Source organism: Lipophrys pholis (genome assembly GCF_963383615.2).
Source record: "Lipophrys pholis genome assembly, chromosome: 6".
Taxonomy (NCBI): domain Eukaryota; kingdom Metazoa; phylum Chordata; class Actinopteri; order Blenniiformes; family Blenniidae; genus Lipophrys; species Lipophrys pholis.
Genome location: NC_137629.1, coordinates 25,945,418 through 25,970,425, shown reverse-complemented (window position 1 = coordinate 25,970,425; position 25,008 = coordinate 25,945,418). Strand labels below are relative to the sequence as shown.

At 44.1% G+C, this 25,008-nt stretch overlaps 2 protein-coding genes across 13 annotated transcripts in view; both read right to left on the bottom strand.

Moving 5' to 3' along the window:
- LOC308110668 (protocadherin gamma-C5-like) overlaps window positions 1-25,008 on the bottom strand; it is a gene marked incomplete at its 5' end in the record, with an annotated part of 84,748 nt that overhangs the window by 4,124 nt on the left and 55,616 nt on the right. For 7 of the 12 annotated variants that reach the window (XM_080465117.1, XM_080465107.1, XM_080465108.1 and 4 more), the window contains 2 exons: window positions 101-198; window positions 3,920-3,978. In XM_080465117.1, coding sequence (XP_080321243.1) covers window positions 101-198; window positions 3,920-3,978 — 157 coding nt within the window. Of the gene's footprint in view, window positions 1-100; window positions 199-3,919; window positions 3,979-7,796; window positions 10,482-11,408; window positions 13,884-15,017; window positions 17,472-21,911; window positions 24,366-25,008 lie in introns of those variants that run through there. The other 5 variants (XM_080465114.1, XM_080465116.1, XM_080465110.1 and 2 more) reach the window with 5 other exon arrangements.
- Window positions 16,875-20,823, bottom strand: LOC308110674 (protocadherin gamma-C5-like; the record flags this gene model as incomplete). The annotated part of the gene is made up of 1 exon (XM_080465131.1): window positions 16,875-20,823. One exon carries the CDS (start codon window positions 20,821-20,823, stop codon window positions 18,370-18,372), a length of 2,454 nt encoding a protein of 817 aa, XP_080321257.1. The 3' UTR covers window positions 16,875-18,369.

Here is a 25,008-nt window from a genome sequence, read left to right as displayed (position 1 = left end):
GTCCTGAATCCGTGTGCCAAGTGAAAGATAAATCAGTTCGGAAAAGACAGCATGAAATGAAAGCAGGGAGGAAGCGGAGATGATGAGGTGTAGGACTCACCGTTGGCTGCAGCCATCAAGGCCTGGAGTTGCTCAGCCTCAGTTGGGGGCTGGGGCCAGGGGCCAGTTCCCATGGCAACCTCAGGTCCTCCAGTTGCCCTGTGGTGAAAATAAGGAGACAACAACTGTAAATAACTCGTGGTTCATCCTCTGCAGTGTGTGCATGTGTGTGTGTGCTTCGCTCACTGCCTCGACAGTTGGCCGCTTATGATGTAAAAGCAAAGCAGCTGACAGTGAAGTACACAGCCTGAAGAGAACTCAACAAGTATAACAAGGAGGATTTCTAGTGTACAAAACAGGGCGTGTCTCAAACAAACACACACTCGTCTTCAGGCTTTTACAAATGTGCCTGCACTCAGACACACAGCAGAGTGTGAAGCCACATCCATTGTACAACATGACCATGGGCACGGCGCCGTTGAGTAAATCTGATTAATTATTTAATGATTCTGCCTTTAAATGAAATAGTTTTGAATATACCCCTTGGGGCAAACTCACTCTTCAAAGGCTGTTGTATTTAAAGTTTGCATTTTGCGTGTAGAAGAACCACAGACCTATGATCTTGTTCCATCAACATTTCTACGTGTGTGACACGCTAAGAACACGCTCTATAACGGGAAAACTAGGTCACAATGTTTTAATCCCAGCTCTGCTTCTGTTCACAAAGTACCAGATACTAATGAACGTACATCTTTGGATTTTCAAGTTAAGCGTACGGTTGACACAAGACTACAGTGTTTCATATGGATGCTACCAGTCCCTAATATTAGACAAAAGACATTTCATTGCGACAAAGATAATTTGTCTATAATAACAACAGTTTGTAGCTGGTGAAAAACACGTAAGAAACAAGTTTAACTGTCGTTCGCCTGGTAAACTGTGCAGTGTTCGCTGGTTATTTGATACTTTACTTTTTCTGAAACTCCCTTCAGGACACTTATATTCTGATTATATGTGCCGCTCACAGTCAAAGATACACAAAGAATTCTACAATGGAAAAAGGAAAGTACAACTGTTTACACTGTGGTGAAATGTTTCAGTCACAACAGAGCTGAGTTTTTAGGATCGGTCCTGGCTAGAAGGACTATTTGGAGCATGTTGCTTCCCTTAACTCTCTCCACCTATTTTTCCTGCAATGCCAGACGACTGAATCCATTGAAAATGCCTCCAAAGATATTAACAGAAGTTTACTGTATACATTCTTTAAGCACAAAGTTGAGCTCGGATAAACAGTCGGGTGAAGTGGTACAGAGCTATGATCTCAACATTAGCAAAAAGTCTGATTTTGCAGAGGACACAAAATGAGACAACTGAAATCTGCAGAGCAAATGTGGCAATAACTTCAAAATGCCTGAAAAAAAAAAACATGCCTGCATCTATTTTACATATATCTGGGAGTCCAACTACTGTTTTGAATAGTGCCACTCTTAGTACCTAAAAGCTTTACATTAGATGGGTTTAAAAAACTGTCAACATTATAAACAGGACCGCTTTTTTCTTTTTCAAGCCAACTCGAAACCCCCCCCAAAAAACTCTCTTGGACAAATTGGTGAGCTGCAGAGGATTAGCAGAAAGTAAAGGACACAGTGAGAGAAAAAGTGAAAGAGGAATTCCAAACACAAAAACTCGGCTCTGTTGAAGCGCGGGTTGCCAGATTTGGCTGCCAAAACTCTGAAGTGGTTTTTCAGCGCAGAGCCAGAGAGGGAGACCAGGGGAGAGAAACATGCATGTTCTGTGCCAGACAGCCAATGAGAACCAGGCTGGGTAAAAGCACGGCCAGACACGCCGAGGCAGCCATTTTGTGCCTCCTTGCACAAGTTAAGATAAAAGGAAACGCTTCATTTATGCTAAATTAGCGTCTCTTTCAGTTGTTATCACATCCTGTGGTTGTGTTAGGCATTTCCTGTGGTCAGGACTATCACTTCCTCAGAGAACGATTGCACACTGTGGTCTGGGAGGACATCATTAGTTGGCCAGACAGGATTATCATGTCTTTCCCTAAAACATGTCCTGCTGTTTAATTTGTCTTTAAACTGTAATAATAACTCCCCATGTTATCTTTTCTTTCAGATAACTTTCTACACGTCAACTTCAAGTCAAGTGGTTGACATTTTATGTTTATTAGTCATTTGGCAACACATTTAACCTCCAGCTGGTTTTGTTTTTCTTCATAATGAATCAATATTCAGATTTTTTTTTGTTTGTTTTTTGTCTTCCAGGTTATAAATCACATAAAAAAGCTGCGTGTGGTGGCATTAAGCTACAACCATCACAGACATACATCGAAGGCAACACTGCATGGTAAGCCGGTCTTGTAGGAGTGAAGAGGTCTGACTGTATGTAGCACATGTACAAGGCATAGCAAGTCTACAAAACACTGCACACAAACTCAAAAGTTTCACAATCCTGTCTACGCCACAGCAGGCATTGTGGCCTATGCACATTGATCAACAAACCCCATCAAACTTTTAGGGGAGACTAACAGAAGCTATGGGTCAGGTACAGCTACACACAGCACAGCACTCAACTGCAGTGCACTACCTAAAACCATTTGAGACACTCTATGTCCTCATCAGCCGCTCTGCTGCTTTCGCCACTGAATGGTGGCTCTTTATATGGCGGCTTGATCAGCTGCTGAGGACAGAAAGCAACCACACAGTGTCTATGTCTAAATCGGTACCTTGTCCCACTCTTCGGCGTCCATCGTATGTGTGTACCGTATGGCATGTGGGGACTAAAAAAACAACAAGTTATACAGCCTGAAGGTTGAGGTTAGTGAAGAAAAGGGTTAAAACGCTGGTACATTGCTTTTTTTGAGATTTCACTAGAAAATATGTAGAGTCCCTGATTTGAAATAACAGAAGTCTATGGTTTCTTTTCTTTTCTCTGAGCACAGAAACCAGGTCTCATGTATCAATCATCCTGGTGGTCTCTGTTTTTGTGTTGTAGAGAAGCTTTTTTGCCCCAGCTGGTGTGTTTTAGGCAGAAGCCTTGACTCGCAGAATGTGTTGTGTAATCATTGTTGTGAAAAATGAGCCGCACGCCCTCCATTTTATCCCAGTCCACGTGAGCAAGTAGCAGTGATCAACCATCAAGACACACAACACACATGTCCACACACCAAACAACAAAAACAGGGTGCCACATTCAGTCTAGTGTCATAAAATCATAACGCTACTGATGTAAAAATTAAGTCACTCATATGTCGAAGAAAGGAGAAAAATCTAGACACATGAAAGCTCTGTCCCATCCCCCCCAGCGTGCTCTGGTCACAGTCGCTCATCAGCAGTACTGAGTGATGGCGCACAGGCTCAGGGAGCGCAAAGAGGAATGGAACAGCAGGAGAGGGGGAGGGGGAGTGGAAGCTGCGGCAGCCATTTTATAAAGCAGCCTGCAAAAAGGCAGAGATGCTAGAACAGGAGACAAAACCCAGAGTCTGAGTCTGCCGAGAATAATCGTGCTGTTAAATGCAGTGATAAATGCATGATGCACACATCAATGCATGTAATCTAAAGTCAAATTAAAATGTAACAGGCTGACTTCACAATTGTCAATTTGCAATAAGAGATATGCTGCCACCACAGCAGCACCAACCCTCCTCTTCTTTTACTCCTCATCCTTCCTCATGCTTCAATGATAATAACATGGCACTGAAATGGCAGAGCACTTTATACGTGTGTGTGTGTGTGTGTGTGTGTGTGTGTGTGTGTGTGTGTGTGTGTGTGTGTGTGTGTGTGTGTGTGTGTGTGTGTGTGTGTGTGTGTGTGTGTGTGTGTGTGTGTGTGTGTGTGTGTGTGTGCGCACGCCTTAGTTTACTCACCCACTAGGTCCAGGTCTCTGTCCCTGTGTGAAGCGCCAGTCATTGTTGGGCGGCTTTTGCTGTGAAGAGAACAGAAGATGAGACATGAAATGTGTGCTGCGGTGCAACATGAGCGAAATCTTTCCGAGGTGCGTTTTGATTCACCCCACATTTATTTGTGGCTGATGGTGTAAGTCTATGTGTATCCTTTTGTATGCTTCTTTGAACTATTTTAGGATGAAATCCTTAAATGTCTCAATATTCATGTTGTTCCCAAAGCTGTGGAACACACAACCCTGTGATGGAGCACACACAAACTGAAGCTGTGCTTATAGAAACTGTGGTCATGACTAAAAACAAAACACAGACAGTACTGCACAACAAATACATCCATTTACAGTTTGACTTTTTTACCAGCTGTTCAGTCAGCAGATGAAAACTAGAGGGTTTGGGCAACTGTTGGCACATTTGTACCGTGTTTTCAGATGATAAATGAGTAATGGAAAAAAAAGAACGAATTACACAATCGCCTAAGTGAGACACTGAGTACATATTAGACAAATGAACCAGTGCCATTACATGATGACTTGGACAATCTGACATGTTTCAACAATTATCTTCAAATATGAAAGTGCACATCTCTTTCTCAAAAACTGATTTCATCCATGAAATTATGTACAACAAAAAAAGCCAGGAGAGTGAAAGGACACAGGCCATTGAGAAACAAATAAGCTAAACAAACTTCAGAGCATAAAAGTTGACTTAAGTGATGGCAAAAGGGAGGCAAAAGCCTGACTCTTTTTTAAGGCATTTGCTCGTCTATTAATGTCTGCAAGCCTACTGCACTCTTGTCTATCTGTACCACACCCGGCCATGTCACCATGTCTTTTCCTTCACTCTCACTCTCTCTCTTTCAATCTCTTTCTCGCTCTCTCTCAACTTGTCTTGTTGTGCAGCGATGCGGTGAATAGACCCCTGGCCTGGCTCCAAACTCTGCTGCCTAATCAAAACTAGAGCTCCCTGGAGAGAAAAAGGCCAGCGGGATGATGTGCTGCATTATTAAAAGAGCTGTCCGACCCAAAGGAGTGATGGAGAGATGCAAGACAGCGGGAGAGAAAACCAAACGATAGTCTCTCTTGAAAATACCTTCACAACGAGAACAGTATTGTGGGATGAACAGGTCACTGTCATGGCCAGACTATTGACTAGAAAACAGCTAATGAAAGGATGAATGCAGTAAGTGATAGCCACAAACTGTACAAACAGATGTGTACAGATTTGTACACGATAGAAGTGCAGGTAGTACAGAGTGGAACATTAAATCCCAACGTTCCCTTCACAGTGACGGCCATGGAGCAAACCATGAACAGAAACAAGTGTGTCAGATAAACATATACGGGCTGGTCGCTTCCTCATAACAAACTTTGATGCCAGAACTCACAAGCTGTTATAACTACAACATGAGATATCCCAAAGTGGGTGAAGATGAAAAGCGGAGAGCAGAATGTGAACGCAGAGCCCGGTTGATGCGTAAAGTCTAAAAATTGACTCAGAGGAGTGTACGTGTGCGTGGGCAAGCGAGTCCGTCTGCGTTCTGGTGAGAGGAAAAAGATGGGTAGTGAGCGGCGGCAAACATCCACAGTGAGGCCCAGCATTCCTGCTGTGTGACTCGCTCTCACCGCACACATTCGCAGACCCATGCATGTCATTTCCAAGGTCAGCTCCCTCCCGAGGCATGTGTGAAAAAGGGTAACAACATACCACACCTCGGTGATAGTTTAAGGTGAAAGATCTAATGTTGTGCAGTCTGGCAAGTTGGTGTGTCACACTCGCACGGGTGCAATGCTTATCAGCTGAATAAAAAGGTCAAACCATGGAATGTTCACACACAAATCTGAACTTTAAACGATTACATGTTGTTGAGTTTTTAAAAGTGGTTCAGACAACAAGAGCTGTCAGGCAAAACCAAACCAAAGTTAATGGTTATGGTGCCGATTATCTGAGCAACTATTTCTTCTCAGGACACAAATTAAACTTGAAGGAAAAAAGCCAAGAACCTAAGACACACTGCAGAGAGAGGTGGATGGATCACAGCTCTGTGGGCCTTACTACTCATCCCACACAAAGACCATCATACTAACCCTGAAGCTTTAAACACTTCCCGTCTGCTTCTCTTACATCTTTATACTGAATCACAGGATTTTGAGGGATCTTCAGGTGAATTCCATCATGAGGTCACCGATAAAAACCTTGACGACCATTTTACTCTACAGCTTTATCATCTATCATATTTACAAAAATCTTGGCCCTAATCTGTACACAATCTGTGGGATTTAGAAACTCTAAGACAGATAAATTAATCCATGGCCTGAAACAAACGTTATACTGTATTAAAATGGAGGAGGCCAGATATAACATGCAACACACAACAAGTCACACTCTTGACATATAATGCATTTTTCCACCAAACCTCCTGTGTGAGCACATGGTTAAAGAGAGTGTGCCGCAACAGCTCACTGCGAATGAATAGAGGAAATAAAGAAGAAAGGGACCAAGGCCCCAAGGTCCTGCTAAAATTAAACACTACTGGATGGCTCCTTGTGTCCTGTGCTTTGTACACACTATCTCATGCATACGAGCTCATAAACGCACACAGTGAACGCTGCAGCTCTAAAAGCCTGCATGGCCTAAGACGTCTGTCAGTGGCACATGTGCATTAAGCTATCCTATCTCTTCAGTTATCTATCCCTCTATCGCTTTTTTCTCTGTTGTCCTCATTGCACACGTGTCACTAGAGCAGGAGGACAGATGGTATCCTGCTGACCCCAGGGACAACCTAATTCAGTGCACACCCACGAGAAGCATGAGAAATTTGTGGATATTAAATATTCTAGGGCAGCAACCGTGATCAAAATGCTATGCAACAATGACAACTGACCATCAAGAACACGACATCAAATACAAAATGAAAGATTAAAAAATGACCAAATCAAGTTTTCTCACTGAAATCTTAGTCAATACCTTGTTGACTTGCTGAACTATTGAGTTATTTTTTCATGTATGTTTTGATCCTATTGGCCTTCATTTAATGTCCTCTCAATGAATGTATCTAAAATGACAAATAGAAAAAGTGGCACAGATCACACAGTAAAGTCTGCCTCACTGATGCTGACTCCTGGATCCAATCACTGAAGCTTGAGGACAACAGGAAGCCGGGGTCAGGCCACTGACCTCCTGAATTCCTGTTTTTCAACTACTGCTTTATTCTTTACCTCACTCCCTCCATCCCTCACCCCATTTTCCTCACCCTCACCCTCCATCTTTCCTTCTGGCATCCTGTCTCTTGACCATCACGCAGAGCCAGCTCAGCCGGACCTATTTTCATCTGGCTGTTTCCTCCTCTCCATCTGCTAGGAGCTACTATTTTTGTCCTTTTACCCCCAATCCTTTCACTATTTCAACTTGTTTGTTTTTCTACTCACTATCTCATTATCTGCAGATTTCTTTAAACACAAAGAGCAGCATTCTCCGTTATTCATGTCGCCTAAAGTGAGAGATAGTAACCACATTTCACACCCTCAAGTTCGATTAAATATTAAACGCATTATGACTTGACCTGAACCTGTTGACTAAAAACAACACATCTCTCATAGCCCTGTCAGAGAGAGATCCTCTAACTGAATGAAGTTGTTTTATATAAGATGCTGCAGAGCTACATGACTAAGTTATTCTCAGCTACAATTTAGTTTGAAAATTGCAATCAGTGACAAATTCTTGACACAATTATACCATTAACATATCAGAAATGTTTCTTTTAAAGAATAAATTCCCAAACCAATGCATTCATACTTCAGCAGTTAACGTGTTGCAGTGATTGCTCCCCCATTTAAGCCCTCACCTCACTGGCTGAGTTCATAAGGTGCTTCCTGCTGAGCGTCATGTTGAGCGTGTTGTTGTGACTCAGCATGGGTGTCTTCATAAATACAAAGTCACTTCGGCTTGATAAGGTGGAGTAGCAAGGCCTATAGGTGCGTGTATGTGGGTCCTGTGAACCCCCCACAACCTCCATATATCTAATAGGTCCGTCAGTGTTGAGCTGCAGGTGCAGGTCTTTGCTGGGCCTCTGATGATAGCGGCTTGACCTGTGGCGACCATAGCAGCAGCACTCAGACTCTCCCAGCCCCGGGTCACGGTGCCTGAGGCAGCGCACCATGAGGACAGCAAATGTGATGAAGGCCACGCCGGATACGCAGGCAAGTGAAATGATAAGGTACAGAGTGATATCCGGCATCCCCGTGCGGTGGTAGAAGGGCGTGTGACGCGGGTGTGCTGGTGCCTCGTTTGAGGTGCCCTTCTCATCCACAGTCACTGTGATGTTCACAGAACTGGACTTTGGTGGGTCACCATTATCCTGAATGATGACCATGATGTCGTAACTTGAACCATCTTCCTCCTCAGCCCACTTGCGGGCTGTGCGGAGCTCCCCAGTGTGTGCCCCAATACGAAACATTCCAGCATTTGGACCAGGGGCAATGGAGTAAAACAACCATGCATTGTGCCCACTATCTGCATCCACCCCAACCAGCTTATTTATAAGGTGGCCTGGGCCTGCAGATGGGGGCACAGTCAATTGTAGTCTTTTGTCTTTTGGGTAGGAGGGGTGTACAATCACTGGTGCATTGTCATTTAAATCCACCAAAAACACATGCACAGTGACGTTGGTTGTCCGTGAGGGAACCCCAGCATCCCGGGCCTGCACCTCAATCCGGAAAGCGTTAAGCTGTTCATGATCCAGTGAGCGCATGCTGTATATGTGGCCGCTCTCTGGGTTAATGTAGACATAAGATGATATGGGTGAACCCTGGACCATGCTGGGGAGGATGGAGTATGAGATGTGAGCATTGTCACCAAGGTCCGGGTCAGTGGCAGAAACAGCAGCAATGGGGGCACTAGGGGCATTGTTCTCAGGGACATCCACTGAGTATGAAGGCTGCGAGAAGGTGGGGGCATTATCATTTACATCAGAGAGCTTCACCACAAAAGTTGTTTGGGATGAAAGTGGAGGGGAACCACCATCGGTGGCCTTGACAACTACCTTGTACTCTGGAACAGCCTCACGGTCCAGGGTTCCAGCAGTGGTGAGGCTGTAGTGTGTGGCAAATGCTGACTTAAGTTTAAAGGGCAAACCTGGTGGGATAGTTAAGGTAACTTTCCCATTGACACCAGAATCAAGGTCCCGTGTATGTATGAGCGCCACCACGGTCTCTGGTGCAGCGTCCTCTCTGATGGAACCGGTCTGTGACGTCACTGTCACTTCTGGCACGTTGTCGTTCACGTCAATAATATCCACGATGACGTTACAGGAGCCCTCCATAGCGGGGGAGCCACCATCTCTGGCCTGCACTGTGATGTGGTATGTAGTGGTTTTCTCATAGTCCACATCACCATTCACGCGGATCTCACCGCTTTTGGAGTCCACAGTGAAAACAGAGATGGGCGTGTATTTACTAAACAGGAATGATATTTCCCCATTGTTACCCGAATCCGCGTCAGTCGCGTTTAATTTAGTCACTAAAGTGCCCGGTGCAACGTTTTCTAAAAGCCTAACTTTTTTCACAGGTTCGTCAAAAATGGGCGCATTGTCATTCACGTCCAGAATTTTAATGAGCAGAAGCGTGGAGCCAGATTTATGTGGCTGACCTCCATCCACTGCAGTGAGCAACAGGCGAAACGAGTCCTGGGTCTCCCTGTCCAGAGCTTTATTCACTGCCAGTTCTGGAAACGTACTGCCATCACTTTTAGTCTCCACATTCAAAACAAAGAAGTCATTTGCTGCCAAGTGGTAGGTGCGTAAAGAGTTGACACCCACGTCCGGGTCGTGCGCGCTCTCCAGGCGGAATCGCGTCCCCGGCACTGCTGCCTCAGATATCTCCAATGAAATATTGCTGGTTGAAAACTGTGGTGCGTTGTCATTCACATCCCGGACCTCCACCTCGACGCGAACAATCTCTAAAGGATTCTCCAGAAGAATTTGAAGATGTAGTGAACACGATGGACTCCGTTCGCACAGTTGCTCCCTGTCAATTTGTTGTTTAATCACCAAATCGCCGGTCGCCTGCTTCACCTCGAAGTACTGAGTTGTTGATTCTGAGACAACTCGTAACTTTCTCTGAACGATCCGCTGAGCAGTGGCATCCAAATCTTTTGCGATATTCCCAACGACAGATCCCGGGCTTAATTCCTCCGACACCGAATAGCTGAGCTGCGCGGACGCAAAGGAGACGGAGGCCAGATAGAGGTAGATCCTCCACAGCCTCCCTCCTCCGGAGCGCTTCCTCTGTCTGGAGTCCATTGTGCTGCGCTCCGAGGATCGGGAAAGTTTCTAACTTTTTCCCCTACCGTAACGTATCCATGGTAGTGTTAAAACGAGACGGATACGCTCGAATATAAACGTGTCCATTTTAAAAACAAAAGAAATGGAAGTTTTGAGACGATCATGGCGTTCACTTCCAAAGAAGAAAAAAAAAAACGAGGAGAAAAAGTATTTGTGCCTCCGCTGGAACTCTGCGGTCTCCCCCGCCTCTCTTTCACTCTCTGCATGGGCGGGGAGAGGACACAGAGGAACTCCCTCTCATTGGAGGACAGGACTGGACCAGCACTGTTGCACATCTCTCTCTCTCTCACACACACGCAGAGAAAACTTTTCAACAGGCGCGCAGCAACTATAAAACTTTGAGAGAGAGATACGCCAAACACAACGCGTAAAACGAAACGCACTGACGCATTCACGAATTCGAACGTCACACGAGGAAGCCAAAACCTTACAAATCCGACAGTTTCAGTATTTTCATTGAAAACATTGCTCTCAGCAAAACAGTGCTCAAAGCGGCGGCGCATCAACAGGATGTCATTGAAAACGGCACTTTCTGTCCGCCTGGGGGCGCTGTTCCTTTACTGGTTATACCAACAAAAAAAGTTTTCCCCAGGCTCAGAAAGTACACCGAAACAAGATCTATTACAGTAAACACTAATCAAAGTCTTTCTTTATCAATTTGTGAAAAATGCCCTATTGGAGAGAGATATGTGAGCTAAAGTTGAGGAGATAGATAGATAGATAGATAGATCTTATTTTCTTGACTGATTCTAGTTTTTCATAGCTATGAAACAAAACAGTGGAAATAATTATAAGTATAGATAGTATACAGTGCTGTATAAGATAATCCCATCAAAGTAATAATTCCCATTTTTAATAATCAGCACTACTAATTTTAAGAATTATCACTGCAACTCATGGACAGTTCAGACAAAGGTTATTTATGTTTCTGTTATATTCGTATGTGAAGCAACAGTTTTAAATCAAGTAATTGAATCAGATTCTGGAGCGGGCAACAGAGCGCAGGAATAATAACGTGTTGTTAAGTTAAAAGGTCCAAAACCAAGAGACTAAATAATATACTAACCTTTAAGGCTAAAACGTAAACCATGTTTATAAATACAATCATCTGCTCACCTGCTGGCTCTCAAAGGTCCAGGTGCTGTCGGGTAACGACGCATCCAGCACACTGATCACCTCCTTAAAGTCTGTGGTGCTGCTGGGTTTGATCAGAGTGAAATCACTGTATTCGGACATTGGAGACATGCAGGACCTGAAGGACTGACTCTGAGACAACATGTCTCCTCCCAGGACCTCCACGTACTTTATGGGTCCATCAGTGTTGAGCTGAATCTGCAGGTTTCTGTTGGGGTTCTTGTAATCATCACAGTCGCTCCGTCCCGTGCAGCAGCTCCCGCTACTTCTGCTGCTCCTGATGCATTTCACCGCTAAGATAAGAAAAGTCACCAGAGACAGCACGGACACCGAGGCCAGAGACAGAATCAAATAAAGGGTGATTCTGCCAGTTTTCTTGCTGGGCTCAACCGCTTTCTGTCGGAGGTCTAAGATGGGTTCATGGAGACCGTCCTCGATCAGGATGGACACCGTGACGGTGGCGGACTGGACCGGTTCTCCGTCGTCCCTGATCTCAATGAGCAGCCTCTGAGAGGACTCGTCCTGCTCGTACACAGCGCGTTTAGTCCTCACCTCTCCTGTGTACAGATTGACGGTGAACAGAGAGGTGTCTGTGGCCTCTGCCAGTTTGTAGGAGATCCAGGCGTTATGGCCCGAGTCTGCGTCCACAGCCGTCACCTTTGTAACCAGGTGACCCGCTTTAGCGGAGCGGGGCATCCTCTGATGAGAGAGGGAGCCCAGGACAGCGGAGGAGGGGTAAATAACAGCGGGGGCATTGTCGTTCTGGTCCAGGATGAAAACATGGACAGTGGCGTTGCTGCTGAGAGACGGAGAGCCCTGATCCTTTGCCTGAACCTGAATCTTAAACACCTTCAGTTTCTCATAATCAAACAAGTGCATGCTGTAGATGCTGCCGTTATCCGAGTTAATGTAAACATAAGATGACACAGAAACGTCCTGAACTTTAGAGTCCAGTATGGAGTAAGTTATTTTAGCGTTTTCACCAGAATCCAGGTCAGAAGCTGATACTGAGTACAGTATAGATCCAGGTACTCCATTTTCTTTTAAATACACATTATAAGAGGGCTGAGTGAATAAAGGAGGGTTGTCATTCACATCGGTGATAGTGACAAATACAGTTTTCTTACTGGACATTTGAGGGGAACCTGAATCAGTGGCTGTGATCTCGATACTATAGTCCGAGCAGCTCTCTCTGTCTAAAGCACCACTGGTAACGAGTGCGTAATTGTTAGAAAAAGATGGTTTCAGATTAAAAGGCGGGCCTTTTGCAAGTTGTAACGTTACTTTACCGTTATCAGCAGAGTCAAGGTCTCTAGCACTGATCAAAGCAACTACAGTACCGCTTGGTGCGTCTTCCCGGACTGGCTTTGGCTGAGAAGTGAAAACAATTTCTGGGGCGTTATCATTGAAATCTGTAATATCGACCTGCACACGACAATGGCCTTCCATCTGAGGACTACCTTTGTCTTTTGCAGTGATATCAATGTCATATGACTTAACAGTTTCGTAATCTAAATCACCCTTTAGAGTGATTTGACCTGTTAAGGGGTTAATATCAAAAACTGACAAGACAGATTCCGGTGTCCTCGAGCCGAAAGAAAATTCTATTTCACCATTTAGACCTTCATCTGCATCAGTGGCTTTGGGGTTAATGACAACGGTTCCTTTTACACTTCTCTCACTCAGGGATACTTTGTAAACGTTTTTCTCAAATATTGGAAAATTATCATTTATGTCAAGCACGCTTATTGTTATTTGTGTGGTTCCAGATCTTACTGGAATGCCTCCATCTAATGCTGTTAATAATATTTTGTGAACAGACTTTTTCTCTCGATCGAGAGGTTTTTCCAAAACAAGTTCCGGGACAATCTTACCACCCTCAATTTCTTTGATTTTAAGGGAAAAACACTCATTTTTACCGAGTGTGTATGATTTCAGTGTATTACTTCCAACGTCTGGATCAGCTGCACTCTCTAATGGGAAACGAGTGCCAACCACCGCTAATTCGGCTATGTTCAGAGACAGTTCATTTGAAAGGAAACTTGGGGAATTATCATTAATGTCTCTGATTTCAACCTCTATCCGATGTAGCTGCAGTGGATCCTCAATAACTACCTGCAGCGGCAGAACACAGCTGGCGCTTTGTCCACATAAAGCCTCTCTGTCGATTCTGTCATTCACCACCAGCTCACCCTTTCCCGCATCCACTCTGAAATACTGCTCACCAGCTTCAGAGGCGACGCGCAATTTACGTTCAAAAACATCTGATAGTCCCAAAGTCAGATCTTTGGCAAGGTTTCCTACCACAGATCCTTGTTTTAACTCCTCTTGTATGCTGTAACGAGTCTGTCCGTCTATTGTACTCCACAAGAGAATAAAATGATTCCACCATAGCGCCAGCCACCTCCAGTCTCGGTATCCGTTTCTCTTTGTCATCCCCGGTTCACTAAAATGCATCATTTCCATTTCACGGCCACGGAAATCAAAACGCCAAAATCCATATTCCAAAAGCGAGAGACATCCCTGAAAAAGGCCGACTGATCATAGCCAACGATACAATTAAGATATTTCCCCATAGTCGTTTACCATTAAAGGCACCCACTCCCGTTACACTCTGATCATTGTGGTGCTGAAGCTGCGTGGGGGAGGGAGTAGATCTCTTTGTACAGTTCTGAACGCCATTGGTCCGCAACATCCATTCCTGACATCCAATGAGAGTGGAACTGAGCAGCACAGTTAAACACACAATAACCACTATACACTGGCATGCTGAGACACACCACATCATACGTGTCGGATATAGACATATGCTACGAGATACATAACGTGATAAATTCATATAAATATGATATTTAAAAATAATATTAGTAATAAAAAAATTAAGCAAAAAGCCAACTTCAAAAAGAGACGCGTTGCTTTGTGATGTTTCTATGGTCACTCTCTCTGGTACACGCGGTCTTTATCTGATTCTATAAGAAAAAAATATTTCAAACAATTAACCTCACTATTTTAGCTTAATGTGTTAGTTAAAGGTCTATGTAGTTTCATTCATTATAGGTGTTCCTCAAACACCGAACAGTCATTCAGGCGCTCTGTGTCGCTGTCCCCCACGCTGGTGCTGAAACGGTCAGCGCCAACACCAACTCACCATCCAACACGCTGTTGAGGCCAAATGATAACAAGTATTTTTATAAGGGGAAAAAAATTTATGTTTTTTATTGAAGCTTATCAATTGATAAATAATACATAGAATATGTTAAATGATTTTGAAGAGTTTTCCCCGAACAGAAACCGAGGCAGGAGGGAAAAAAAACACACGGCACTTCTCACTGACGGCCATGAACACGCTACACTTAACTAAATTAACTAGGCTAACTAAACCACAAAAACACAATAAAGTACAATCACTATGAACGCAATGACAATAATATAAGCCACAATACCGATATGTAAACCCCAACAACCTGAACTTCCATGGTGCATTGCATCACAACAGGTCAGTCCTGCTCTGTGATCGTTACAATATTATTACTCGCTTCAAAATCTGACACTCAGTGAAGTTATTCACATGTGGAAATGTTATTTGCTCACCTGCTGGCTCTCAAAGGTCCAGGTGCTGTCTGGTAACGACGCATCCAGCACACTGATCACCTCCTTAAAGTCTGTGGTACTGCTGGGTTTGATCAGAGTGAAATCACTGTACTCGGACATTGGAGACATGCAGGACCTGAAGGATTGACTCTGAGACAACATGTCTCCTCCCAGGACCTCCACGTACTTTATAGGTCCATCAGTGTTGAGCTGAATCTGCAGGTTTCTGTTGGGGTTCTTGTAATCATCACAGTCGCCCCGTCTCGTGCAGCAGCTCCCACTGCTGCTGCTGCTCCTGATGCATTTCACCGCTAAGATGAGAAAAGTCACCAGAGACAGCACGGACACCGAGGCCAGAGACAGAATCAAATAAAGGGTGATTCTGCCAGTTTTCTTGCTGGGCTCAACCGCTTTCTGTCGGAGGTCTAATATGGGTTCATGGAGACCGTCCTCGATCAGGATGGACACCGTGACGGTGGCGGACTGGACCGGTTCTCCGTCGTCCCTGATCTCAATGAGCAGCCTCTGAGAGGACTCGTCCTGCTCGTACACAGCGCGTTTAGTCCTCACCTCTCCTGTGTACAGATTGACGGTGAACAGAGAGGCGTCTGTGGCCTCAGCCAGTTTGTAGGAGATCCAGGCGTTATGGCCCGAGTCTGCGTCCACAGCCGTCACCTTTGTAACCAGGTGACCCGCTTTAGCGGAGCGGGGCATCCTCTGATGAGAGAGGGAGCCCAGGACAGCGGAGGAGGGGTAAATAACAGCGGGGGCATTGTCGTTCTGGTCCAGGATGAAAACATGGACAGTGGCGTTGCTGCTGAGAGACGGAGAGCCCTGATCCTTTGCCTGAACCTGAATCTTAAACACCTTCAGTTTCTCATAATCAAACGAGTGCATGCTGTAGATGCTGCCGTTATCTGAGTTAATATAAACATAAGACGACACAGAAACGTCCTGAACTTTAGAGTCCAGTATGGAGTAAGTTATTTTAGCGTTTTCACCAGAATCCAGGTCTGAAGCTGATACTGAGTACAGTATAGATCCAGGTACTCCATTTTCTTTTAAATATACAACGAAGGAGCGTTGAGTGAATGTCGGAGGGTTGTCATTCACATCAGTAACAATGATGTTAATAGTCTTTTTGGTCATTAAAGGGGGAGAGCCTAAATCAGTGGCTGTTATTTCAATATTATACTCAGAGAAAGACTCTCTGTCCAAGGCACCAGCTGTAACCAGTGCGTAATTATCAGAAAAAGAAGGTTTTAGATTAAAAGGTGAGTCTTTTGGAAGCTGTAATGTCACTTTGCCATTATCTCCAGAATCGAGGTCTCGAGCTGTTAACAACGCCACAACTGTGCCTCTAGGTGCATCCTCGGGCACTTTGCTCGGTTTTGATGTTAGGACAATTTCTGGTGCATTATCATTTATGTCTTTTACCTCGACTTGGACACGACAATGGCCTTCATTTTCCGGAATTCCTTTATCTTTCGCAGTAATATCTATTTCATGTGTTGCAGCGCTTTCATAATCTAATTTTCCAATGAGAAAAATCTCTCCTGTCACCTGATTGATCTGAAAAATAGACCGTAACGACTCCGGTGTGTGGTCAGCGAATGAGTATTCAATTTCACCGTTAACACCCTCGTCCGGGTCTGTTGATTCAACCTTTGTCAGCACGAATCCACTCTGACTGTTTTCCGGTAATGTTATTTTATACAAAGGCTTTGTAAAAATAGGAGCGTTGTCATTATTGTCTAAAACAATCACTGTAATTTTCAATGTTCCAGTTTTGACGGGATTGCCTCCGTCTGACGCTGTGAGCTGTAACTGATGCACATTTTGTTTTTCTCTGTCGAGTGGTTTTTCTAAAACAAGCTCCGGAACTTTTCTTCCACCAGCGAGATCTTTCATTTTCAAAGTGAAACATTCGTCTTTACTTAAACTGTAGAATTTTAGTGAGTTGCTTCCCACATCCAGGTCTTGTGCAGTTTCCAATGGGTATCTCGTGCCCACCGCTGTCATCTCCGGAATTTTGAGATTTTTTTCTTTTGTGAGAAATGTAGGGGAATTGTCATTAATGTCTTTAATTTCTACCTCTATCCTGTATAGATGTAATGGATTTTCTAGTACTACTTGCAGAGGCAACACACAGCTGGCGCTTTGTCCGCATAAAGCCTCTCTGTCTATTCTGTCATTCACCACCAGCTCGCCCTTTGCCGCATCCACAGTGAAATACTGCTTATCAGCCTCAGAGGCGACGCGCAATTTACGGTCAAACATATCTGTTAATCCCAAACCTAAGTCTTTGGCAAGATTCCCGACCACAGATCCCTGCTTCAGTTCCTCTGGTACGCTGTAACGAGTCTGTCCGTCTATTGTACTCCACAAAATAAAGAAATGATGCCACCATAGCGCCAGCCATCTCCAGTCTCGATATCTGCTTCTCTTTGTCATCCCCGATCCGTTAGAATATGTTACTTCCCATTGATTTAGTCTCCACGCTGAATTGCCACGTTAATTCCAATGCCAAAATGAATAATCCATAATACATCAGTCCGCAATTGCACGAAAAACGCAGATTATTAAACTGCAGACAATTTGTGATAGGCGCATTTCCTCTCCACCTCTGAGCGCTGACAGAGCGTCCACCCTGAGACTGAATGGGGGATGGAGTAGATCTCTTTGTACAGTCCTGCATTCTATTGGCTCCCAGCATGCAGCGGGACTATCCAGTCACCAAGCTCCATCATTTCTGGGAAGGTTGCTACACCTCCTCTGTCGTAATATTGACATTACATGGGAATGAATTGTAAAAAAAGTGTGATACCAAAAGGGGAGGGGCTTAGAAAAGAAGAGTTTTAACTCAAAAACACACAGCATGAGACATGTATTTGTTGGATGCGTCCAGAATTAACAAACATTGAAAATTGCTATGGAATTAATACTGAGAAATTATAGGGCTGTCATTTGTTAAGTCGGTTGTCAAAGAGCCTATCAAGTTATGAATATCCATGATATATTTTCATTTCCGATATATCATGAATATGCTATGCAATCTGTATTGTGCATTTTAGTTATGAAAAAGACAAGAAAAAATGAAGTAAATTAAAGTTAAATTGAGATACAAAAAACATATTTGCAAAATCAATATTGTGCTCTGTTGCGTTGAACGCATACTGCGAATAACATTTTTTTCTTATATGTAGAGCAAAAAACACCTATAATGCAAACTGACAGCACATCTAAACCTTGGTCGTCAGTGACACTGATGAGGCTACATTTTCAAAGGATTTTTTTCAAACACACATCTGCAAGAACTGATGAATAAAAAAATACAATCGCAGATTTACAGTTATCTGCTCACCTGCTGGCTCTCAAAGGTCCAGGTGCTGTCGGGTAACGACGCGTCCAGCACACTGATCACCTCCTTAAAGTCTGTGGTGCTGCTGGGTTTGATCAGAGTGAAATCACTGTACTCGGACATTGGAGACATGCAGGACCTGAAGGACTGACTCTGAGACAACATGTCTCCTCCCAGGACTTCCACGTACTTTATAGGTCCATCAGTGTTGAGCTGAATCTGCAGGTTTCTGTTGGGGTTCTTGTAATCATCACAGTCGCTCCGTCCCGTGCAGCAGCTCCCACTGCTGCTGCTGCTCCTGATGCATTTCACCGCTAAGATGAGAAAAGTCACCAGAGACAGCACGGACACCGAGGCCAGAGACAGAATCAAATAAAGGGTGATTCTGCCAGTTTTCTTGCTGGGCTCAACCGCTTTCTGTCGGAGGTCTAAGATGGGTTCATGGAGACTGTCCTCGATCAGGATGGACACCGTGACGGTGGCGGACTGGACCGGTTCTCCGTCGTCCCTGATCTCAATGAGCAGCCTCTGGGAGGACTCGTCCTGCTCGTACACAGCGCGTTTAGTCCTCACCTCTCCTGTGTACAGATTGACGGTGAACAGAGAGGCGTCTGTGGCCTCAGCCAGTTTGTAGGAGATCCAGGCGTTATGGCCCGAGTCTGCGTCCACAGCCGTCACCTTTGTAACCAGGTGACCAGCTTTAGCGGAGCGGGGCATCCTCTGATGAGAGAGGGAGCCCAGGACAGCGGAGGAGGGGTAAATAACAGCGGGGGCATTGTCGTTCTGGTCCAGGATGAAAACATGGACAGTGGCGTTGCTGCTGAGAGACGGAGAGCCCTGATCCTTTGCCTGAACCTGAATCTTAAACACCTTCAGTTTCTCATAATCAAACGAGTGCATGCTGTAGATGCTGCCGTTATCCGAGTTAATATAAACATAAGAAGACACAGAAACGTCCTGGACTTTAGAGCCTAGTATGGAGTAAGTTATTTTAGCGTTTTCACCGGAATCCAGGTCAGAAGCTGATACTGAATACAGTATAGATCCAGGTACTCCATTTTCTTTTAAATACACATTATAAGAGGGCTGAGAGAACAAAGGAGCATTGTCATTCACGTCAGTAATTTTGACAGCTATGACTTTTTTACTGGAGAGTGGGGGTGAGCCTGAGTCTGAGGCTGTTATTTCAACATTATAGTAAGAAAAAGATTCTCGATCTAATGAACCGCTGGTAATCAATGCATAATTGTCGGAAAATGAAGGTTTCAAAATAAAAGGAGATCCATCAGAAAGTTTTAATGTTACTTTTCCGTTATTGCCAGAATCAAAGTCTTGCGCACTGATTAGAGCCACAACTGTGCCTTTTGGCGCATCCTCGCGAACTGGATTGGGCTCTGATGTTAGAACAATTTCTGGGGCATTGTCATTCATGTCTATAACAACTACTTGCACACGACAGTGTCCTTCCATCTCAGGAACCCCTTTGTCTTTTGCAGTAATTCGTACTTCAAGCATCGCACTGCTTTCATAATCTAACGGACCAACCAAAGATATTTCGCCTGTATCAGCATTCAGCTGAAATATAGACAACAACGACAGGGGTGTATGGTCAGCAAATGCGTAAGTAATCTCTCCGTTAACACCCTCGTCTGCGTCTGTGGCTTCAACTTTTACCAGAACAGAGCCAACGACGCTATTTTCATGCACAGATATATTATACAGCGGTCTTTTGAAAACGGGGACATTGTCGTTGTTGTCAAGTACAGTCACTACGATTTTTGCGGTTCCACTTTTGACAGGAGTCCCTCCGTCCAGTGCTGTCAATAATAACTGGTGAACACTGTCTTTCTCTCTGTCTAGGGATTTTTCGAGAACTAATTCCGGAACTTGTCTATTACCTGATAAATCTTTCATTTTCAAACTAAAACACTCATTTTTACTTAATGTATAAGACCTAACTGAATTGCTGCCAACATCCTGATCCTGTGCAGTATCTAAAGGGAAGCGTATGCCCGTGGCAGTGGATTCTGCGATCTTTAAAAAGCGCTCCTCTGTTATGAAAATGGGAGAATTGTCATTTATGTCCTTTATTTCAATTTCTATTCGGTGCAGCTGTAGTGGATTCTCTGTTACAATCTGCAGAGGTAAAACACATGTGGCGCTTTGTCCGCATAAAGCTTCTCTGTCTATTCTGTTGTTCACCACCAGCTCGCCCTTCCCCGCATCCACAGAGAAATACTGTTTACCAGTATCAGAGGCGACACGCAGTTTATGCTCAAAAATGTCTGATAGTCCTAAACCCAGATCTTTGGCAATATTTCCTACCACAGATCCCTGTTTCAATTCCTCTGGGATGCTGTAATGAGTCTGGCCGTCTATTGTACTCCACAGGAGAAAGAAATGATGCCACCAAGAAGCCAGCCGTCTCCATTCTCTGTATCCCATTGTCTTTGTAATTCCCGGTCCGTTAAAATTTGCAATTTCCCATTCTTGTTTGAATGATAAATAATCCAGTTACCGATGTCATTGTCAGAATGGAATTTCCCACAGAAGCATTTCCCTAAATATCACAGATAAAATATATATTCCGGACGCCATCGACGAATAGTGGCATCCCCTCTCTAGTTCTGCACGCAGTGGGGGCGGCGAGAGAGAAAAGGGGGATGGACTAGATCTCTTTGTACAGTTCAGTATGCCATTGGTTCGCTTCAGTCACCAATAGCACCCAGCCATATGGAAATAAACATACTCAGAAAGCTGCAGCAGTCACAAGCTCACAGGGCAGTTGGACAAACGTTCCACCACGTCATTAATGTGTGTTCAATACCAGTATAGAAGATCCAACACGAATCACTCTTGTGTGTGTGTGTGTGTGTGTGTGTGTGTGTGTGTGTGTGTGTGTGTGTGTGTGTGTGTGTGTGTGTGTGTGTGTGTGTGTGTGTGTGTGGCTTATATTTTTTTCAAAACCTTGAGTGATTGTCCTAACAACACGATTACATTAACACAAATAATGACTCTAGTCAAAAAAAAGCCAACCGTTACACAAACAACTAACGAATTATAACTTGTTCAAACCACACCGATCTTCCCACATTTACTCCACAAATTCTAATGCAAGAAAAAAAGAAATATATATATATTTTAATATAACGTATTCAGTCTGCATTTGAATAGAAAAATAAAATGGAAATACAGGTCAAATGATAACAGCTACGTTGGCAGAGAAAACTCTAAGTTACTACAAAAATATTCGTTCGTCATTTTACTGAATTGATTAATTGTATCTCTTATTATAGCGCATTAATTGATAAAGAATCCATAAAGTAAGTTAAAATGATTTTCTACTTAGAGTTGTCCTTCCTTTGAGACCAGTGGAAAACAGATGGTCTTAAATATATATACACGTTAGCGACACGATGCCTGGGTCTCCGTGTTCAAATGTCTATTCACTGCCAGTTCGGGAAAAGTATGTATTTTCACCATCTTTTGACACTCAGTGAAAGTATACACATGTGGAAATTGAATATTCTCACCTGCTGGCTCTCAAAGGTCCAGGTGCTGTCGGGTAACGACGCGTCCAGCACACTGATCACCTCCTTAAAGTCTGTGGTGCTGCTGGGTTTGATCAGAGTGAAATCACTGTACTCGGACATTGGAGACATGCAGGACCTGAAGGACTGGCTCTGAGACAACATGTCTCCTCCCAGGACCTCCACGTACTTTATAGGTCCATCAGTGTTGAGCTGAATCTGCAGGTTTCTATTGGGGTTCTTGTAATCATCGCAGTCGCTCCGTCTCGTGCAGCAGCTCCCACTGCTGCTGCTGCTCCTGATGCATTTCACCGCTAAGATGAGAAAAGTCACCAGAGACAGCACGGACACCGAGGCCAGAGACAGAATCAAATAAAGGGTGATTCTGCCAGTTTTCTTGCTGGGCTCGGCCACTTTCTGTCGGAGGTCTAAGATGGGTTCATGGAGACCGTCCTCGATCAGGATGGACACCGTGACGGTGGCGGACTGGACCGGTTCGCCGTCGTCCCTGATCTCAATGAGCAGCCTCTGAGAGGACTCGTCCTGCTCGTACACAGCGCGTTTAGTCCTCACCTCTCCTGTGTACAGATTGACGGTGAACAGAGAGGCGTCTGTGGCCTCTGCCAGTTTGTAGGAGATCCAGGCGTTATGGCCCGAGTCTGCGTCCACAGCCGTCACCTTTGTAACCAGGTGACCCACTTTAGCGGAGCGGGGCATCCTCTGATGAGAGAGGGAGCCCAGGACAGCGGAGGAGGGGTAAATAACAGCGGGGGCATTGTCGTTCTGGTCCAGGATGAAAACATGGACAGTGGCGTTGCTGCTGAGAGACGGAGAGCCCTGATCCTTTGCCTGAACCTGAATCTTAAACACCTTCAGTTTCTCATAATCAAACGAGTGCATGCTGTAGATGCTGCCGTTATCTGAGTTAATGTAAACATAAGACGACACAGAAACGTCCTGGACTTTAGAGTCTAGTATGGAGTAAGTTATTTTAGCGTTTTCACCAGAATCCAGGTCTGAAGCTGAAACTGAATAGAGTATAGATCCCGGCACTCCATTTTCTGTTAAATATACAGTATAAGAGGGCTGAGTGAATACGGGCGAATTATCGTTCACATCAGTAATAGTGACTTTGATCACCTTCTTCACGGACAGAGGCGGGGAACCTAAATCAGTGGCTGTTACTTCAACATTATATTCTGAGAATGCCTCTCGGTCCAAAACACCAGCTGTGATCAGTGCGTAATTATCAGAAAAAGATGGTTTTAATTTGAACGGAGATCTCTTTGGGAGCTGTAATGTCACTTTACCGTTATCACCGGAATCAAGGTCTCGAGCACTAATTAAAGCCACCACTGTGCCACTCGCTGCATCTTCAGACACGGAGTTTGGTTGGGAGGTGAGAAATATATTAGGAGCGTTATCATTAACATCTACGACCTCAATATGGACCGTACAATGACCCTCCATTCTCGGAGTTCCTTTGTCTCCTGCAGAAATGCCTATTTCATAATTTGCAGTTGTTTCGAAATCCAGCTTTCCTTCCAGACTTATTTCACCGGTGACTTTATCAATATCAAATATGGATTTTACTATATCTGTTGTGTGTGTTTCAAATGAATATTCTACTTCTCCATTGAGCCCTTCATCCGCATCATTTGCTGTAAGTTTAATGATAGGTGCTCCCGGTACGCTATTTTCACTGATGGTGACTTTATAAATATTTTTCTCAAACAAGGGGAAATTATCATTGATATCCATGACATCTATAGTTATCTGACAAGTCCCAGATTTTACTGGGTTTCCCCCGTCTAAAGCTGTTAATTGGAGTTGATGCTTCGGCTTTTTTTCCCTGTCAAGAGATTTTGACAGGACTAACTCCGGTACTTTTCTCCCCCCGGAAACATCTTTGATTTTCAAACTGAAAAACTCATCTTTGCTCAAAATATACGATCTCACAGAATTCACTCCAACATCAAGATCTTGTGCCGTTTCTAAAGGAAAACGAGTCCCTGCTGCAGCAGACTCTGCTATTTGGAATATTTTATCATGAGATGGGAATTTTGGGAAATTATCATTGATATCTTGTATTTCCACCTCTACTCGATACAATTGTAAAGGATTATCTATGACAACTTGCAGAGTCAATACACAGCTGACACTTTGTCCACATAAAGCCTCTCTGTCTATTCTGTCGTTCACTACCAGCTCACCCTTTCCCGCATCCACAGTGAAATACTGCTTATCAGCCTCAGAGGCGACACGCAGTTTTCTCTCAGAAATGTCCGAAAGCCCTAAACCCAGATCTTTGGCAAGATTTCCTACCACAGATCCTTGCTTTAATTCCTCTGGCACGCTGTAACGAGTCTGTCCGTCTATTGTACTCCATAAAAGTAAGAAAAAATGCCACCATAGGGCCAGCCATCTCCAGTCTCTGTATCCTATTGTCTTTGTCATCCCGTATCCTTTAGAATTATTTTCCAATGAAGCAATCAAAAATCCGACATTGATCATCCAATTCCATGACGCTGTATTCCAAAACAGCTATCCAAAACCAGATGAAATGAAAATTACACCGTGTTTTTTTTAAAAAGAAAGAAAGAAAGAAAAAAACCCTCGCAGAGCATCACTGCCTCTCATCATATCTGTGCAACAAAAGTGTGCATATTGCTGCGGTTGCTTGGGGGAGGGACTAGATCTCTTTGTAAAGCGCTTTGCTTCATTGGTGCACAGACACAGTCTCCTGTAACCAGTCAGAGGAGAGGAGTGCTTTTAAAGTCACAGTGGTTGAAAATAGGATGCCACAATGTTTTACATGGTTTTAAAAGATAAAATCGCATTTGAAATACGACGTACACACACACACACACACACACACACACACACACACACACACACACACACACACACACACACACACACACACACACACACACACACACACACACACACACACACACACACACACACACACACACACACACACACACACACACACACACATTAATTGTTGCTTATTCACAACTGTGAAAAAATAAATCAATCACATATGACATTCAGAAATGTCAGTAATGACAAATCTAAGCGTTTGGTAGAAAGT